Source organism: Vulpes vulpes, chromosome 11 (genome assembly GCF_048418805.1).
Source record: "Vulpes vulpes isolate BD-2025 chromosome 11, VulVul3, whole genome shotgun sequence".
NCBI classification, from domain to species: Eukaryota; Metazoa; Chordata; class Mammalia; order Carnivora; family Canidae; genus Vulpes; species Vulpes vulpes.
In genome coordinates, this window is record NC_132790.1 from 49243357 (window position 1) to 49256747 (window position 13391).

The 13391-nt window shown below is 37.5% G+C and overlaps 1 protein-coding gene across 9 annotated transcripts in view; it reads left to right on the plus strand.

The window, feature by feature from the left end:
• The window catches only part of ARHGAP42 (Rho GTPase activating protein 42), a 280896-nt gene that overhangs the window by 165462 nt on the left and 102043 nt on the right, over nt 1-13391 (plus strand). For all 9 annotated transcript variants that reach the window (XM_072726273.1, XM_072726275.1, XM_072726272.1 and 6 more), the window contains one exon: nt 12386-12487. In XM_072726273.1, coding sequence (XP_072582374.1) covers nt 12386-12487 — 102 coding nt within the window. The remainder of the gene's footprint in view (nt 1-12385; nt 12488-13391) is intronic.

The window sequence follows — 13391 nt, forward strand, 5'->3', positions numbered from 1 at the left end:
ACTAACATAGTTTAGACTTTAGTGAGCTGTAGGAATGGTAATGTTGGTAACTTCACATGACACAAGATAGTGACTCTAGACTACACAGACTGCATTTCTTAAGTATTCTTATTATGTTTTATAGGACAAAAGGAATGCTTGATTATAAAGAAACAGTGATGTAGGTAATTAAACTTAAGACACAGTTACTGAATGCTGAAATTGTACAGTAAAATATTTTTCAAATGTATATTTTGTGAATGAAAATTGTGCTTTTTTTCTTAAGTTTGTGGTTTAAGCCATGAGACTTGAAAGTCACCAGGTGGTGCCATTACCACCCAGCCTCCACATCTCACTATCATGACAATTTTCAGAAGTAACAGCCTTCAGGGAATTCTCTCTTTCCTTTAAGCTTTTGACTGTTCTCATCAGCTAATGTGACATTTTGAGAAAGAGATTTTGCCAATGGAGTTGAAAACCCCAAACTTAATAAGACAGATGAGCAGCTAAAATGATATTGACTGAAAGTGCCAGAGTAGATATTTTTTACAACCTCCACCTTCCTAACTATTAATATTTATATTGTTGCAGCAGAGATTGTTTGCTAGTGGGTAGGGTCATACCAATAGTGACCAGCCTTCTAAAGTGTTTCTCATGGTGACTGTGTTGGGAAACGCTTAGGTACAGCAACTCCAGAGAAACAGCCATGTTTGTGCTTTGAGTAAGAAACTACTTCTTTATGCTGTACTTGCTTCCAGGATGCTTCACCTGAAGTTGTGGAATCCAGCTCTTTTATATATGACAGATAAGATGACTAAGACCTCAGAATTTAACCATTCTGTGTCCAGGGTACTACAACTGGTAATAAAACCAGGAGGATAGCTAGACTGACAGTGTTTGCAGAATTGAATAAGTCATTCATTCGGCACTTACACAGTGGACTTTTTTTATAGCCTAGTCTAAGACTCTTCAGCCTAAAACACCGTTAATATGTTGAGTGAATCAGTCAATCAATCAAAACCAATGTCTGTTTGTCTCTGTCTCTATGTCTTTGTCTCTCTCTCATCTTTATACTGGGGAGCCCTGCAGTCTAGTTATGCAAATTAGACCTTATACAGAAATATCTGCAATAATAAGTTTTCTCCTGGAACTGTTCTTTTAAAAGCACACTGTTGGGGCACCTGGATGGGTCAGTTAACCGACTGAGCCTCTGCCTTTGGCTCTGGTCATGATCCCAGGGTCCTGAGATCAAGTCTTGAGTGGGGCTCCTTGCCTCTCCCTCTCCCTCTGCCCCACTCTCTTTACCCTTCTTCCCCTCTTGTGCTCTCTCTCACTCTGTCTCTCAGAAAAATAAATAAAATATTTAAAAATAAATAAAAGCACAACTCTTTTTTTTTTTCTTAAAAGAAGTGATCCCAAGGTTAAAAGTCAAGGAAGAAGAGCAGAGGAAGTGAACAGAGATGTCATTTTACAGTGCAAGTTTGAGCATGTTCTTCCCCTGGGGGAGGAAAGGTTGAAGGAAGAGAAGCACTGGGTAGTTTTGGAAGTGTTCTGGAAGCTGCCATGGAATGCTTATGGTCACATTCATTGACAAAAACTTAGTCATGTGGACACACATCACTGCAAAAGAGACTAGGAAATATACTCTTCACTCTTGGCACCTGTGTGCCCTGCTACAATTTAGAGGTTCTGTTACTGTAGAAAAAGAATGGGGCTCTGTCAAAAGGGGCTTCTGATGAAAACAGTAGAAATTAAGAATTCCATGAACTGATACTCAGGAAAGGGCAGTTTTTAGCTTTGGCTCCTATAGCTATCTATGACAATGACCTAGGCACTTGAGGTTTGGGCAGGAAGTAAGGGTTGTTTTTTTTTTTAAATCTGAAAACTAAGCAGTGTTGCTGTGATGCTCATTTTGAGAAAGCTCTATGATAGGTAATTATACAAAATTGGCTCAAGAGAGCAAGGTCATCAGTGAGTCTGCAAATGCCTTGAAAATGTTGTATTTTCATTACCAAAAAATCATGAAGATAGTATACTCAATAAAGCGATTATCTTTTATCTATATCTAGGAGTGTGTTTATTGGTTTTGGGCACAGTTTGAGCCCTTCCCAGGCCCTTAGAGCTTGCTCAGTTGATAACCCTGGTCTAGGATTGTCACCTCTGCCCCTCACACCTGGTCACACACAGTGTCACCCCTGCACCCTGGCTGCAGCCCCACATGCCCATTACCTCACTGCAGTGGGAGTTGCCACAGCTCTGGTGCACAGGCTCAATAGCTCTTCTCACCACATCTAGATTAGATGGAGTGAGGCTGTGGGTCCTGGGTCCTGGCCTCTCCCATAACTGCTGGAGGGACCAGGTGATAGTCTGAAGTGCAGGAGAGTTCCTACTGTAGTGGAATACATCTTGGCCAAGTATGGGAGGGAACTAGCAGATAAATCTTGCTTAGAAATGTCCTGAGGTGTGTTGGTTTTGTGAAACCTGAATAGAGATGTACCGTATTACCTAAGCCCCTGACTGTTTCTTCCTGCTTCTGTGATTAGTTCAGTAATAAACACTTGGATTTTTCTTCCTTCGTTCCATTCCATTCTTCTCTACTTTTTTCATTATTCTTGCTTACTAAGGATTGCATGCAAGCTTATAGCAGGCAAGCTCTGCCCCACGCTCTATTTTTTTTTTGCCATACCAGACACTATCCACCTTCTTGATTCCAATCTTCCCTGTCTTCCCACAGTCAGAGAAGATCGACAATTGAAAGCCATCAAAAACTTCTCTCTCTTCTAAAGTCTAAAGTAACTTAAGTGCATCCTCCACTTCCTCATCATCTTGTCTTTCATCCTGTTTCTTCTCTTTGTCCCTGTTTCATCCATTTGTTCCCTTTACTATCTCTCAGTGCTATAAATTTCCCTCTAATCACTGCCATTGTTGCATCCCACAGGGCTCAGTAAGTTGTGTTTTTATTTAGTTCAAATTATTTTAAAATCTCTTTTGAGATTTCTTTTAGCCATGTCATTTAGGAGTGTGTTGTTTAATCTCTAAGTATTTTGTGATTTTTTTTTCCCTTTCACTATCTTTTTGTCATTGATTCCTAGTTTAATTCCATTATGGTCTGAGAACAGACATTTTATGATTTCTATTTTTTTAAATTTACCAAGATGTGTTTTATAGCCCAGAATGTAGCCTGTCTTGAGGAATGTGAGCTTGAAAAGAATGTGGAGTCTGCTGTTGTTGAATGAAGTGGTCTATAGATGTCCATTATATCCAGTTGATTGGTCATATTGTTTCACTGCAGTCTCACTGATTTTCTAATAGATGGGTGTTGAAGTCTCCAAATATGATGGTGGATTCACCTATTTTCCTTGAAGTTCTATTCGTTTCTGCCTCCCATATTTTGATGCTTTGCTATTAAGTGCATACATATTAAGAATTGTTACATCCTTTGGAAGAATGGACTTCTTTATCATTGTGTAATATTCCTCTTTATCTCTCTCTATATATATTTTTTGCTTTGCTTCAAAGCAAATTTCTGCTCTGTCTGAAATTAACATAGCTACTCCTATTATCTTCTGATTAGTGTTAGCAGGGTATATCTTTCTCTATTCCTATACTTTTAATATATATATGCCTTTATATTTAAAGTTGGCTTCTTATAAACAACTTATAATTGAGTCTCCTTCTTTTGATCCACTATGACAATCTATGTTTTAATCTGTGTGTTTAACACATTGATGATCCAAGTGATTATTGATATATATGGATTAATAGCTACCATATTTGTTATCTTCTATTTGTTGCTATTGTTCTTTGTTTCTATTTTTGTCTTCCATTCTTTTTCTTCCTTTTCTGGTTTTAATGGAGTATTTTATATGATTTCATTTTCTTTCCTTTTCTTTTCTTTTTTAGCGTTTGCTTTAGAATTTTCAATATACATTTACAACTATTCCAAATCCACTTTCAAATAATGCTATATTGCTTCATAGGTAGTGCAGATACCTGATCATAACAAAATTCTTCTGATTCCTCCATCCTGTGCCTATACCATTGCTGCCCTTCATTTCACACACAAGCAAGGATTTACATAAGCATACTGAATTGAATACATTCTTGATGCTATTATTATTTTTTTAAAGATTTTATTTATTTATTCATGAGGGACACACACACACACACACAGACAGAGAGAGAGGGAGAGAGAGGCAAAGACACAGGCAGAGGGACAAGCAGGCTCCATGCAGGGAGCCCGACATGGGACTCGATCCGAGGTCTCCAGGATCAGGCCCTGGGCTGAAGGCAGCACTAAACTGCTGAACCACCCAGGCTGCCCGATGAATATTATTTTGAAGAAGCTGTTATTATGTTAGCTCAGCTAAGAATAAGAAAAATAAGTTTTTATTTCACCCTCACCTATTCCTTCCTTGATTCTCTTTTCTTTCTTTATGTATATTCCAGTTCTGACTATATAATATAATTTTCTTTGTCCTTTAAGAAATTTTAACATTCCTTACAAGGTATTCACTACTGGCAACAAATTTTCCTCAGTTTTTGTTTAGGTGAGAAAGTCTTTATTTTGTCTGGACTTTTGAAGGAGAATTTCACAGAATGCAGAAAACTAGATTGCTTGGCATGTTTTCCTCCTGCACTTTAAATATTTCATTCTATTTTGGTTGGTTGGTTGGTTGGTTTTTGCTTACGTACTTTCCATGGAGAAGCTGGTTGAAATTCCCATCTCTGTTCCTCTATAGTAAGGTGTTTTTCCTCTCGTTTCTTTCAAATTTTGTCTTTATCTTTGATTTTCTGCAGCTTAAATCTGTTATGTGTAGGTATAGTTTCTCAGGGCATTTTGCCTACTTGGTACTAAGCTTTCTAGATCTGTAGGTTTTTTTTGTTGTTGTTTTGGGTTTTTTTAAAGATTTTATTTATTTATTCATGAGAGACAGAGAGAAAGGAAGAGACAGGCAGAGGGAGAAGCAAGCTCCCTGCAGAGAGCTTGATGTGGGACTCTATCCCAGGACTCCAGGAGCATGTCCTGGCCTGAAGGCAGATGCTTAACCACTGAGCCACCCAGGTGTCCCAGATCTGTAGTTTGGTGTCTGATAATAATTCGGAAAAATTCTCAAGTCACTACTGCTTCAGCTATTGCTTATTTTTTCTGTTGGTTCCTTTTCTATGTCTCCCACAATTCTTAAATGTTCTGGTTTTTGTTTGTATGTGTATTCTTAGCCTTTTTTGTTTTCTTTCTGTTTTTCAGTTTTGGAAGTTTCTATTGATAAACATTTAAGCTTCTTTGCTTAGCCATATCCGGTTTACTAATGAGACTCTCAAAGGAGAGTCTCCTCCTCTTCATTTCTTTAAGTGTTTTTTATCTCAAGCATTTGTCATTCCTTCTTATTAGCACTTCCATCTCCACTTAATTACTCCTCTATTCTTGCATGTTATCTATCTACTTTTCCTTTTGAGCCCTTAGTATATTAATCATAATTTTAAAAATATTTTCCTCCGACGAATCTTAACATTTCTGCTATATCTGACTGATGCTGATACTGATTTTGCCTCTTAGTATGTCTTTAACTTTTTCTTGATAACTGGGCATGCTATATGTGGCAAAAAGAACTAGGCCTTAGTAATGTTAGTAGTGAGGTGTCTGAGGTCCTATATCTGGTGAACCTGTGCTCCTTAACTGTGTACTTTGCCTCTCAGTTTGCCTCCCCACTCTTTTTTTCTCCCCTTTAGATGAGATAGAAGGGCCAGATGGGGCTGGAGTTAGGCATTTGCCTTCCCCCAGTTCTCTTAGGCTCTGATTGAAAACACCAATATGGGGGCATCTGGGTGGCTCAGTCATTTAAGCCTCTGCCTTCTGCTCATGTCATGATCTCATAACCCTGGGTTCAAGCCCCACATCGGGCTCCCTGCTCACTGGGGAGTCTGCTTCTCCCTCTCACTTTGTGCCTCCCCCTGCTCCTGCTCTTTCATTCTCTCTGTGTCAAATAAATAAAATCTTAAATTTCCTTCTTTCATCTGTTGTCCTTTAGTTCACAGCCCTCTCTTGTTATATTCATTTACTCATACCTCATTCTCGTTTTTTTCCTTACAGAACAGCCTTTTTTAAGAGTTAATATGTATATTTTTGTTTCTTTTGTTCTTGTAAAATTGTCACCATTTTGTATGCATGGCTTTTTAATTTACATGAATGATTTAGTGTTACTTGCCTGTTTTGTGTTTTTTAACTCAGAGTTGTGTTTTAATCTGTCAGCACTTAATATTTCCTTCTACCTTCTGCCTAGCACTCCATGGTCTGCATCAAGTTTGTTTTATGTCCACTAAGGAATACACTGGGGATGCCTGGGTGGCTCAGTGGTTGAGCACCTGCCTTTGGCTCAGGGCATGGTCATGGGGTCCTAGGGTCGAGTCCCGCATCGGGCTCCCCATAGGGAGCCTGCTTTTGCTTCTTCCTGTGTCTCTGCCTCTCTCTCTGTGTCTCTCATGAGTAAATAAATAAAATCTTTTTAAAAAAATGAATACACTGGCTATCTTCCTGTCCCCACAGATATATATCTTCATTTGAGTTTCCTTATGGACATTTCTGTGTTCTTAGGGCCACTTACTACTGCAACATCTCTCTTTAAAGAGGCTGCACCTCCGTCCTCCTCACCAATAATATCTAAGAGTTCCTGTATCTCCACACTCCTCAACAAGTACCTTAATGCAGCCTTCTAACTCTTGGCCAATATCTGACATAATGTGATGTTCCAATATTTTAATTTACTTTCTTCTTAATTCCTAATAAGTTTTAACAACTCTTCAAGGCAGCCCCGGTGGCACAGCAGTTTAGCGCCGCCTGCAGCCCAGGGCGTGATCCTGGAGACCCTGGATCGAGTCCCACGTCAGGCTCCCTGTATGATGATGCCTGCTTCTCCCTCTGCCTGTGTCTCTGCCTCTCTCTCTCTCTCTCTGCATTTCTATGAATAAATAAATAAAATCTTAAAAAAAAAAAACTCTTCAGATGCTTGTTACCCTTTGGACTTTCCTCTTCTATGTCTTATACCTTCATTTTTCTCATTTCTATTTCTGTTTGTTTTTTTTAATCATTCCAGGTTGTAGAAGTTCTTCATAAACGCAAATATGAAACCCTTGGTCCTTATGAATCTGATCACCTGGTGGTGGCAGTGGTGGGGTAATTGGAAATGGGGGAGATGTGGGTGAATTATACTGTTACAGCTACCCAGAAAGGAGACCCTTGGGAATGCCTATGTTTCAGCAGATTGAGGAGAAAAGACTGGGTGGGCAGTGGTTGGGGAGACTGGGAATGATTGGGTACAGTCACCGAGAGACATTGCTGTGTAAGCTATACTAAGATTCTCAACAACCTGGGTTTCTGGATACCAGGAATCCTGTGGGCCTCAGGAAGCTCCTACACAGCATATAGTTGGAATTTCCTAGCATCTAGCACTCCTAGGACTTAGAGATGGTGATGTCACCCTGGTCTGCCATTCTAATCAGTGGGTAAATCCAATCCTAAGAAGAAGTCTAGCCATGATTGGTAGTCAAGGCTATAACTTATCCTCTCAGTGCCTTTAGCTCAAGGCAGGATCCCGGGGTCCTGGAATCGAGTCCTGTATCGGGCTTCCCGCAGGGAGCCTGCTTCTCCCTCTGCCTATGTCTCTGCCTCTTTCTCTCTCTGTCTCTCAAGAATAAATAAATAAAATCTTTTTTAAAAAATTTAGCTATTCATTTTAATCATTATTCTTCATATTATTTTTTCTACTGTTATTCATTCACTTGAAGAATTTTTTTCAAAATATACACAAACTGCTTATTAGCTAATGGCTATAATACTAACACAAGAATGTAAATAGTTGGATGGGAAATTTCAAAGTATTTTGGTTTGTAATTATAATGTTGAAATAGTCTCAAAATCTGATGTATAAATCCTAAATGTCTTTTTTTTTTTTTTTTTTTTTTGAGAGAGAGAGAGAGAGAAAGAGCAGAGTGGAGAGAGATAATCTTAAGCAGGCTCCATGACCAGCATAGAGGCTGACTTAGGGCTTGATCTCAGCACCCTGAGATCGTGACCTAAACTGAAATCAAGAGTCAGATGCTTAACTGATGGAGCCACCCAGGTGCCCCATGTGCTACATTTAAAAAAAAAAAAATAGAAAGCATTTTTTCACTTTTTAAATTTTTAATCATTTATATCATGGCAACATTAAAATAAAGGTTGCTGACAGTTGTTTAAACAAAACTTTGCAGTAGTTCTATGGAAAAACATATAATTTACAATTAGATAACCTTTTGAGGATTTCTATTTGTGATTTTCTAAACGTTGTGGTAGAATCTGTTCTTCATCTTCTTCATCTTTGGTACTCTCTTATAGTCAGTGGAAGGGATTGATTTGGCCTTCTTTTAACAATTATGTTTGATTTCATATTTTTTATCTGCTTGGTAGACCTATAGTTTTTATAAATATTTGACTCTTTTTGTTTGTTTGTTATTTGCTATATATATAAATTTGGAGTAAAATTGACACTTGGAGTTTCCCTGCCGTTCCTTACTTTGCTATATAAAGTGAAGGTGTGCACAACCACACCTGCTAATATCCTAGAAGCTAAGATATCATATGAGCACTGTGCTTTCAGTAAAGGTGGTGTCATCTGGAAAGTGAACTGCGTGCAGACCAGAACTTGTCTTATACTTTTGCTGGCCAAAATTGGATTTGGGGACTAATTTGCTATTTTGCATGATCTACTTTAAAATTTTTAATATATATACACACACATATATATAAATAAATATATATGTATATATACATACACACACAGACATCACACGTGTATACATACATATATATTTATATATATTTATATATATATATACATACACACAGACATAACACACACACACACACACACACACACACACACATATATATGACTTCATTTTAAATGGTTACCTAGTTCAAATGCACTTAACTGGATTTACAGAAAATGTAACACTGTAACGTAGTCTCCTTTTTTTGAGTCATCCTGTGACAATAAGACAGGAAGCACATACAGCATTTAATAAAGATTCATGGGTTGTTTTTCCCTTCCAGCATGTGTTTCAGAGCAGATTCTTAGCTTGATGTGCAGAACATGTAACACAAAAGATAAGAAGTAGCTATATGCTGTTAAGTTAGTTACTAAGTCCAAATGAGACTTGTCTTACATTAGGAGTGCCTGTCATGGCTTTTAGGACAGATGTGAATTTCAAGGAGAAACGCTCTTTATTTTCAAGAACATGCTTCCCCACATTATAGTTGTCCTTCATGTGGCCTACTCAGTTCTTTAATTTTATGCTAGATCTGAGTATGTGTCTGTTGTCTACATCACTGGAATCTTTGAGTAGATCTTTTTTTTTTCTGGCCTGGTCACGTGAAGCACCAGGGTTTGAATAAGAGTCCCAGAAGTGCTCTGGGAATGATTTTTGTATTGCCAGGAATGCTGATATTTTGGCACTGAATTAATGTCTCCCAAAATGCCATCAAACGCTAACTGAAAACAAAGATACTAGTGTTGTCGCCACAGCTGTGTTCTCTTCGCCAGTTTCTTCTATGCACAGAAAGAAATTTTAAGTCCCGTAGCATAAGATGAAAGTGAGTCAGTCTTGTGTACTATACTATAATGCAACTGGGTGCCCACCGCCTCCCTCCACCCTGGTGATTCTGCATGTTGGGATTGAATTTAGCTATTGTGTAGAATTCTGTCTGTATCGTAGATATTGTGGGTTTTTTTTTTTTTAACAAATGGAGTACCTGTGAGGGACTGGGGTGCCCAGTGTAATATGGAAGAACTTCACTTGTTCATTAAGTATTTATTGAGCACTCTGTCAAATACTCAGTTTTTAAAGAGCATATAAGAATTTCTCTGCTACAGTGTGAAACATGAACACCATAGGAAACCCAAGTGTAAGGTCTGTGAGCACCCAAAAGGGAGAGAGTGTTGATGGAAGGGACTTGTGAATGAGGCCTGTATGAACTGGATGCTATAAGTGGTTGTAATTTGAATATGTGGAAATTGGGGAAAAAAATGAACACTTATGTCAAAGGAGAAATGGCCTGGAGAGAAAAAAGAAAAGGAGCTCAAAAGTGCTAGTGAGAGAGGTTTTTTGAAAGATGGAGTGGGCAGGTCAACTGTGGGCATGAAATGCCAGATTGAAAAGTGAGCTCCACTGAGCAAATGGTAAAATGTTCATCTAGGTTATCTTGTTCCAACAGTAGAGAGGATAAACTCCTCCCGTCCTGAACCGTGGACCTCTCTGCTTGCTTTTGGGTCTGCTACTCCATATTTTGTGATATGAGTTTCTCAGTAGACCTTTTTTGAGTGTGAATGCCACTCTTGATTTTTGTATTGTATTTCTCCTAGTAGGACCACATTTTCTCCTTATGGAATAAAAATCCTTTGGAAATTTTGACCTTTCTCATTTATAGGTCTAATACTTTAATTTACAAACATAATAGTACTTAAATGGTCTAAAAGTGACTTGAACTTTTACAGTACAATCCTACTTGCTCTTCCCATTCAGTGTAATTTTATCAGCTAACTTTCTAAAGTTCCATATTTGGAACTAGATCATGGTGAGTTAAAAACATTAGAGGTGCCAGTGGATCAAAGTAGAATTACTTGGATCTATTAATTGGAATCTGACAACCTCAGATAGTGGGAAAGACAGGCCAGAGGCCTGCCTGTCTTTTCCCTTTCTCCTTTTCTTTCCTCCTCTTCCTCCTACCCATCTATACAGTTATCCATCTATTTTCTTAAAATTTTTGTATTGGTGTGTAGCAGTGTTACATTAGTTTCAGGTATGCAGCATAGTGATTTGACAGCTGTATGCATTACACCCTGCTTGCCACAAGTTAGCTACCATCTGTCACCATACAACAGTGTTACAGTACCATTGGCTATATACCTATGCTGTACCTTTCATCCTGCTGACTTAGCTCAGTCCATAACTAGAAGCCTTTATCTCCTACTTCCCCAAAGTATAGCATACTTCATGAATTTGCATGTCAACATCCTACTAGTCTTCTTTGTATTGTGCCAATTTTAGTATGTGCTGCTGTGAAATAGGCACATATCCATTATTTTTTATTAAACTCTTTTGAATACTTAAGCAAATAATGAAGTAAAGCATTATGTATAATATTTATAGAACTTGTTTAAAATAATAATTCCTGAATCTTTGGATAGGAGAAGTAGGGATTTACATTTTGAATAGGCTTAAAAATACTTGATTCTCATTAAAAGTGGTCCAGGTATTGCACTTCCAGAAACACTGAAATAAAAGCAAGGAAGAGTACTTCTTTGGCCAATAAAATTTATGAGTGTGATTGCCTAATATTTATTTCATATGGACTCAAATGGAAAAAAAAAAAAAAACTTACCTGGTATGGAGTGCCTGGATGGTGCAGTCACTTGAGCATCCAACTCTTGATTTTGGCTCAAATCATGATCTCAGGGATCGTGATCTCAGGGGTCATGAGATCAAGCCCTATGTCAGGCTCCACACTCAGAACAGAGTCTGCTTGAAATTCTCTCTCCCTCTGCCCCTCCCACTTTTGTGCTCTCTCACTCTCTCACTCTCAAATAGATAAATAAATCTTATAAAAAAAAAATAACCTAGTGGATAACGTATTTATAGTTGGAGAAAATTATATGCCCAGGAGTGTCTTATCCCCTTTAGGATTTTATTCCACTTGTATTTGAATAAGAGTGTGCCACAAGATGGAAGGTAAAGTTGTCCTCCTCCTCCCCAAAAGGCCAGCCTGGTTATAGTTTTCCCTATAAAACAATGCAATTTTAGGATAAATAAAGATCAGCTATTAGGTTTATGATGAGTGTATGATAAAGTTGTTGTTAATCTTTTTGGTTTGACTTTGAACCATCTTTTAATTATTTCATGTTACCTGTTTTCCCCCCATCAAGAATAAACTGTTTGAAATATCTTTCTGTAGCTGGGAAATAATGATGTCCTGAAAAGAATCTGTGTGAGTGGTTCTCTAACGTAATTATAGATTAACTCATCAACACCACCAAAGAGCATAAAATGAGACATTTTCTCTTGGTCCTATTTCAGACGTACTAGATCAGAATCTCCTGGTGAGAATTCCAAAGTTCTCAGAGGGATCCTACTGTAGCCAGCCTGCCTCCCTCCATGCTGTAGCTTCATGAACTTTTTTGAGAATATCTGAATACGTTTGAATACATATTCAAATGACTTGTTTTCACATCCTTTTTCTTACGCTGTCAAGTTTTATACATTGTTGGAGCTCACTAAGTTTTTATAAAATACTTATATTGGATATTTGATGGGAATGTTAAGAATTCAGTTTTATTCTTGAATTAGAATGTTTTGTTGTTATTGTTACCCCTAGGATGGAAAGAAGAAGTTTGACAAGGAGAGTGAAAAGTACTATTCTATTCTTGATAAACATTTAAATTTGTCTGCAAAGAAAAAGGAATCTCATTTGCAAGAGGTAAGCTTTCCACTCAAAATGTGAAAAGAACATTAGCATTAAGTTATGTGAAGTCCATATTTCCAAAGGTGGTAGTATCTCAGAATCTGCTGCTCTTTATAAAATGATGACATTAAGAATTAATTGAGCACTTACAGTGGATAGACCCTGTGCTGAGCATTTCACATGCTTTATGACCCTTAATATTAATAGTTCCCAGTAAAAGACGAGTTCTTTCATACAATGTTGAGAAAGAATGAAATAAGATTTTTTTTCTTTTCTTCTTATTGGGCAATTTTTCGACAGCAGGACCTATCAAACTGATGAAATAGTTTTTTAAAAAATATCTCCTTTTAAGATACTGTTTTTGCATTAAGAGGAAAATATATACACAATTACACATTTTAAAATCTCTATTTTATATCAGTTTTCTTAAAAAACAAGTCAACAGATATTTTCACATCTTTGCATTTAAGCAGCCCATTTCTTCTTTTTTTCTGAAATATTTATTCTCATTGGTAGTTTTTAACTGTAGTAAAACAGAGTAATCCTCTTACCAAGGTATAAGTCTCTTCTTTCTCTTCTGTCTCTACTTCTAGGTATCATAGTCAAGAACCTCTTTCAATCCCTCCTTCTAATCTTTTTAGCAAAGCCATCTACCTTACTGCATTGCTTATCAAAATCAATCTGGTTCTCTGCTCCCCTATTCCTTTTCTTATTTGCCTTACCTCCGTGTTTACCTACCAGGCACGCTTGACCAGTTGGTGTTTGAATACAGTGAACTACAGTCAAAAGGCTTGGGAGGGTTACTTTTACTTCTGTTTCCTTTTTTCTGTCCTCTTATATTCTCAATGAAGGACTGAATTTCTTCATTTAAAAACTTTTTTAAAATAAAGTTTAATATTGGGAATATATGATATTTAAA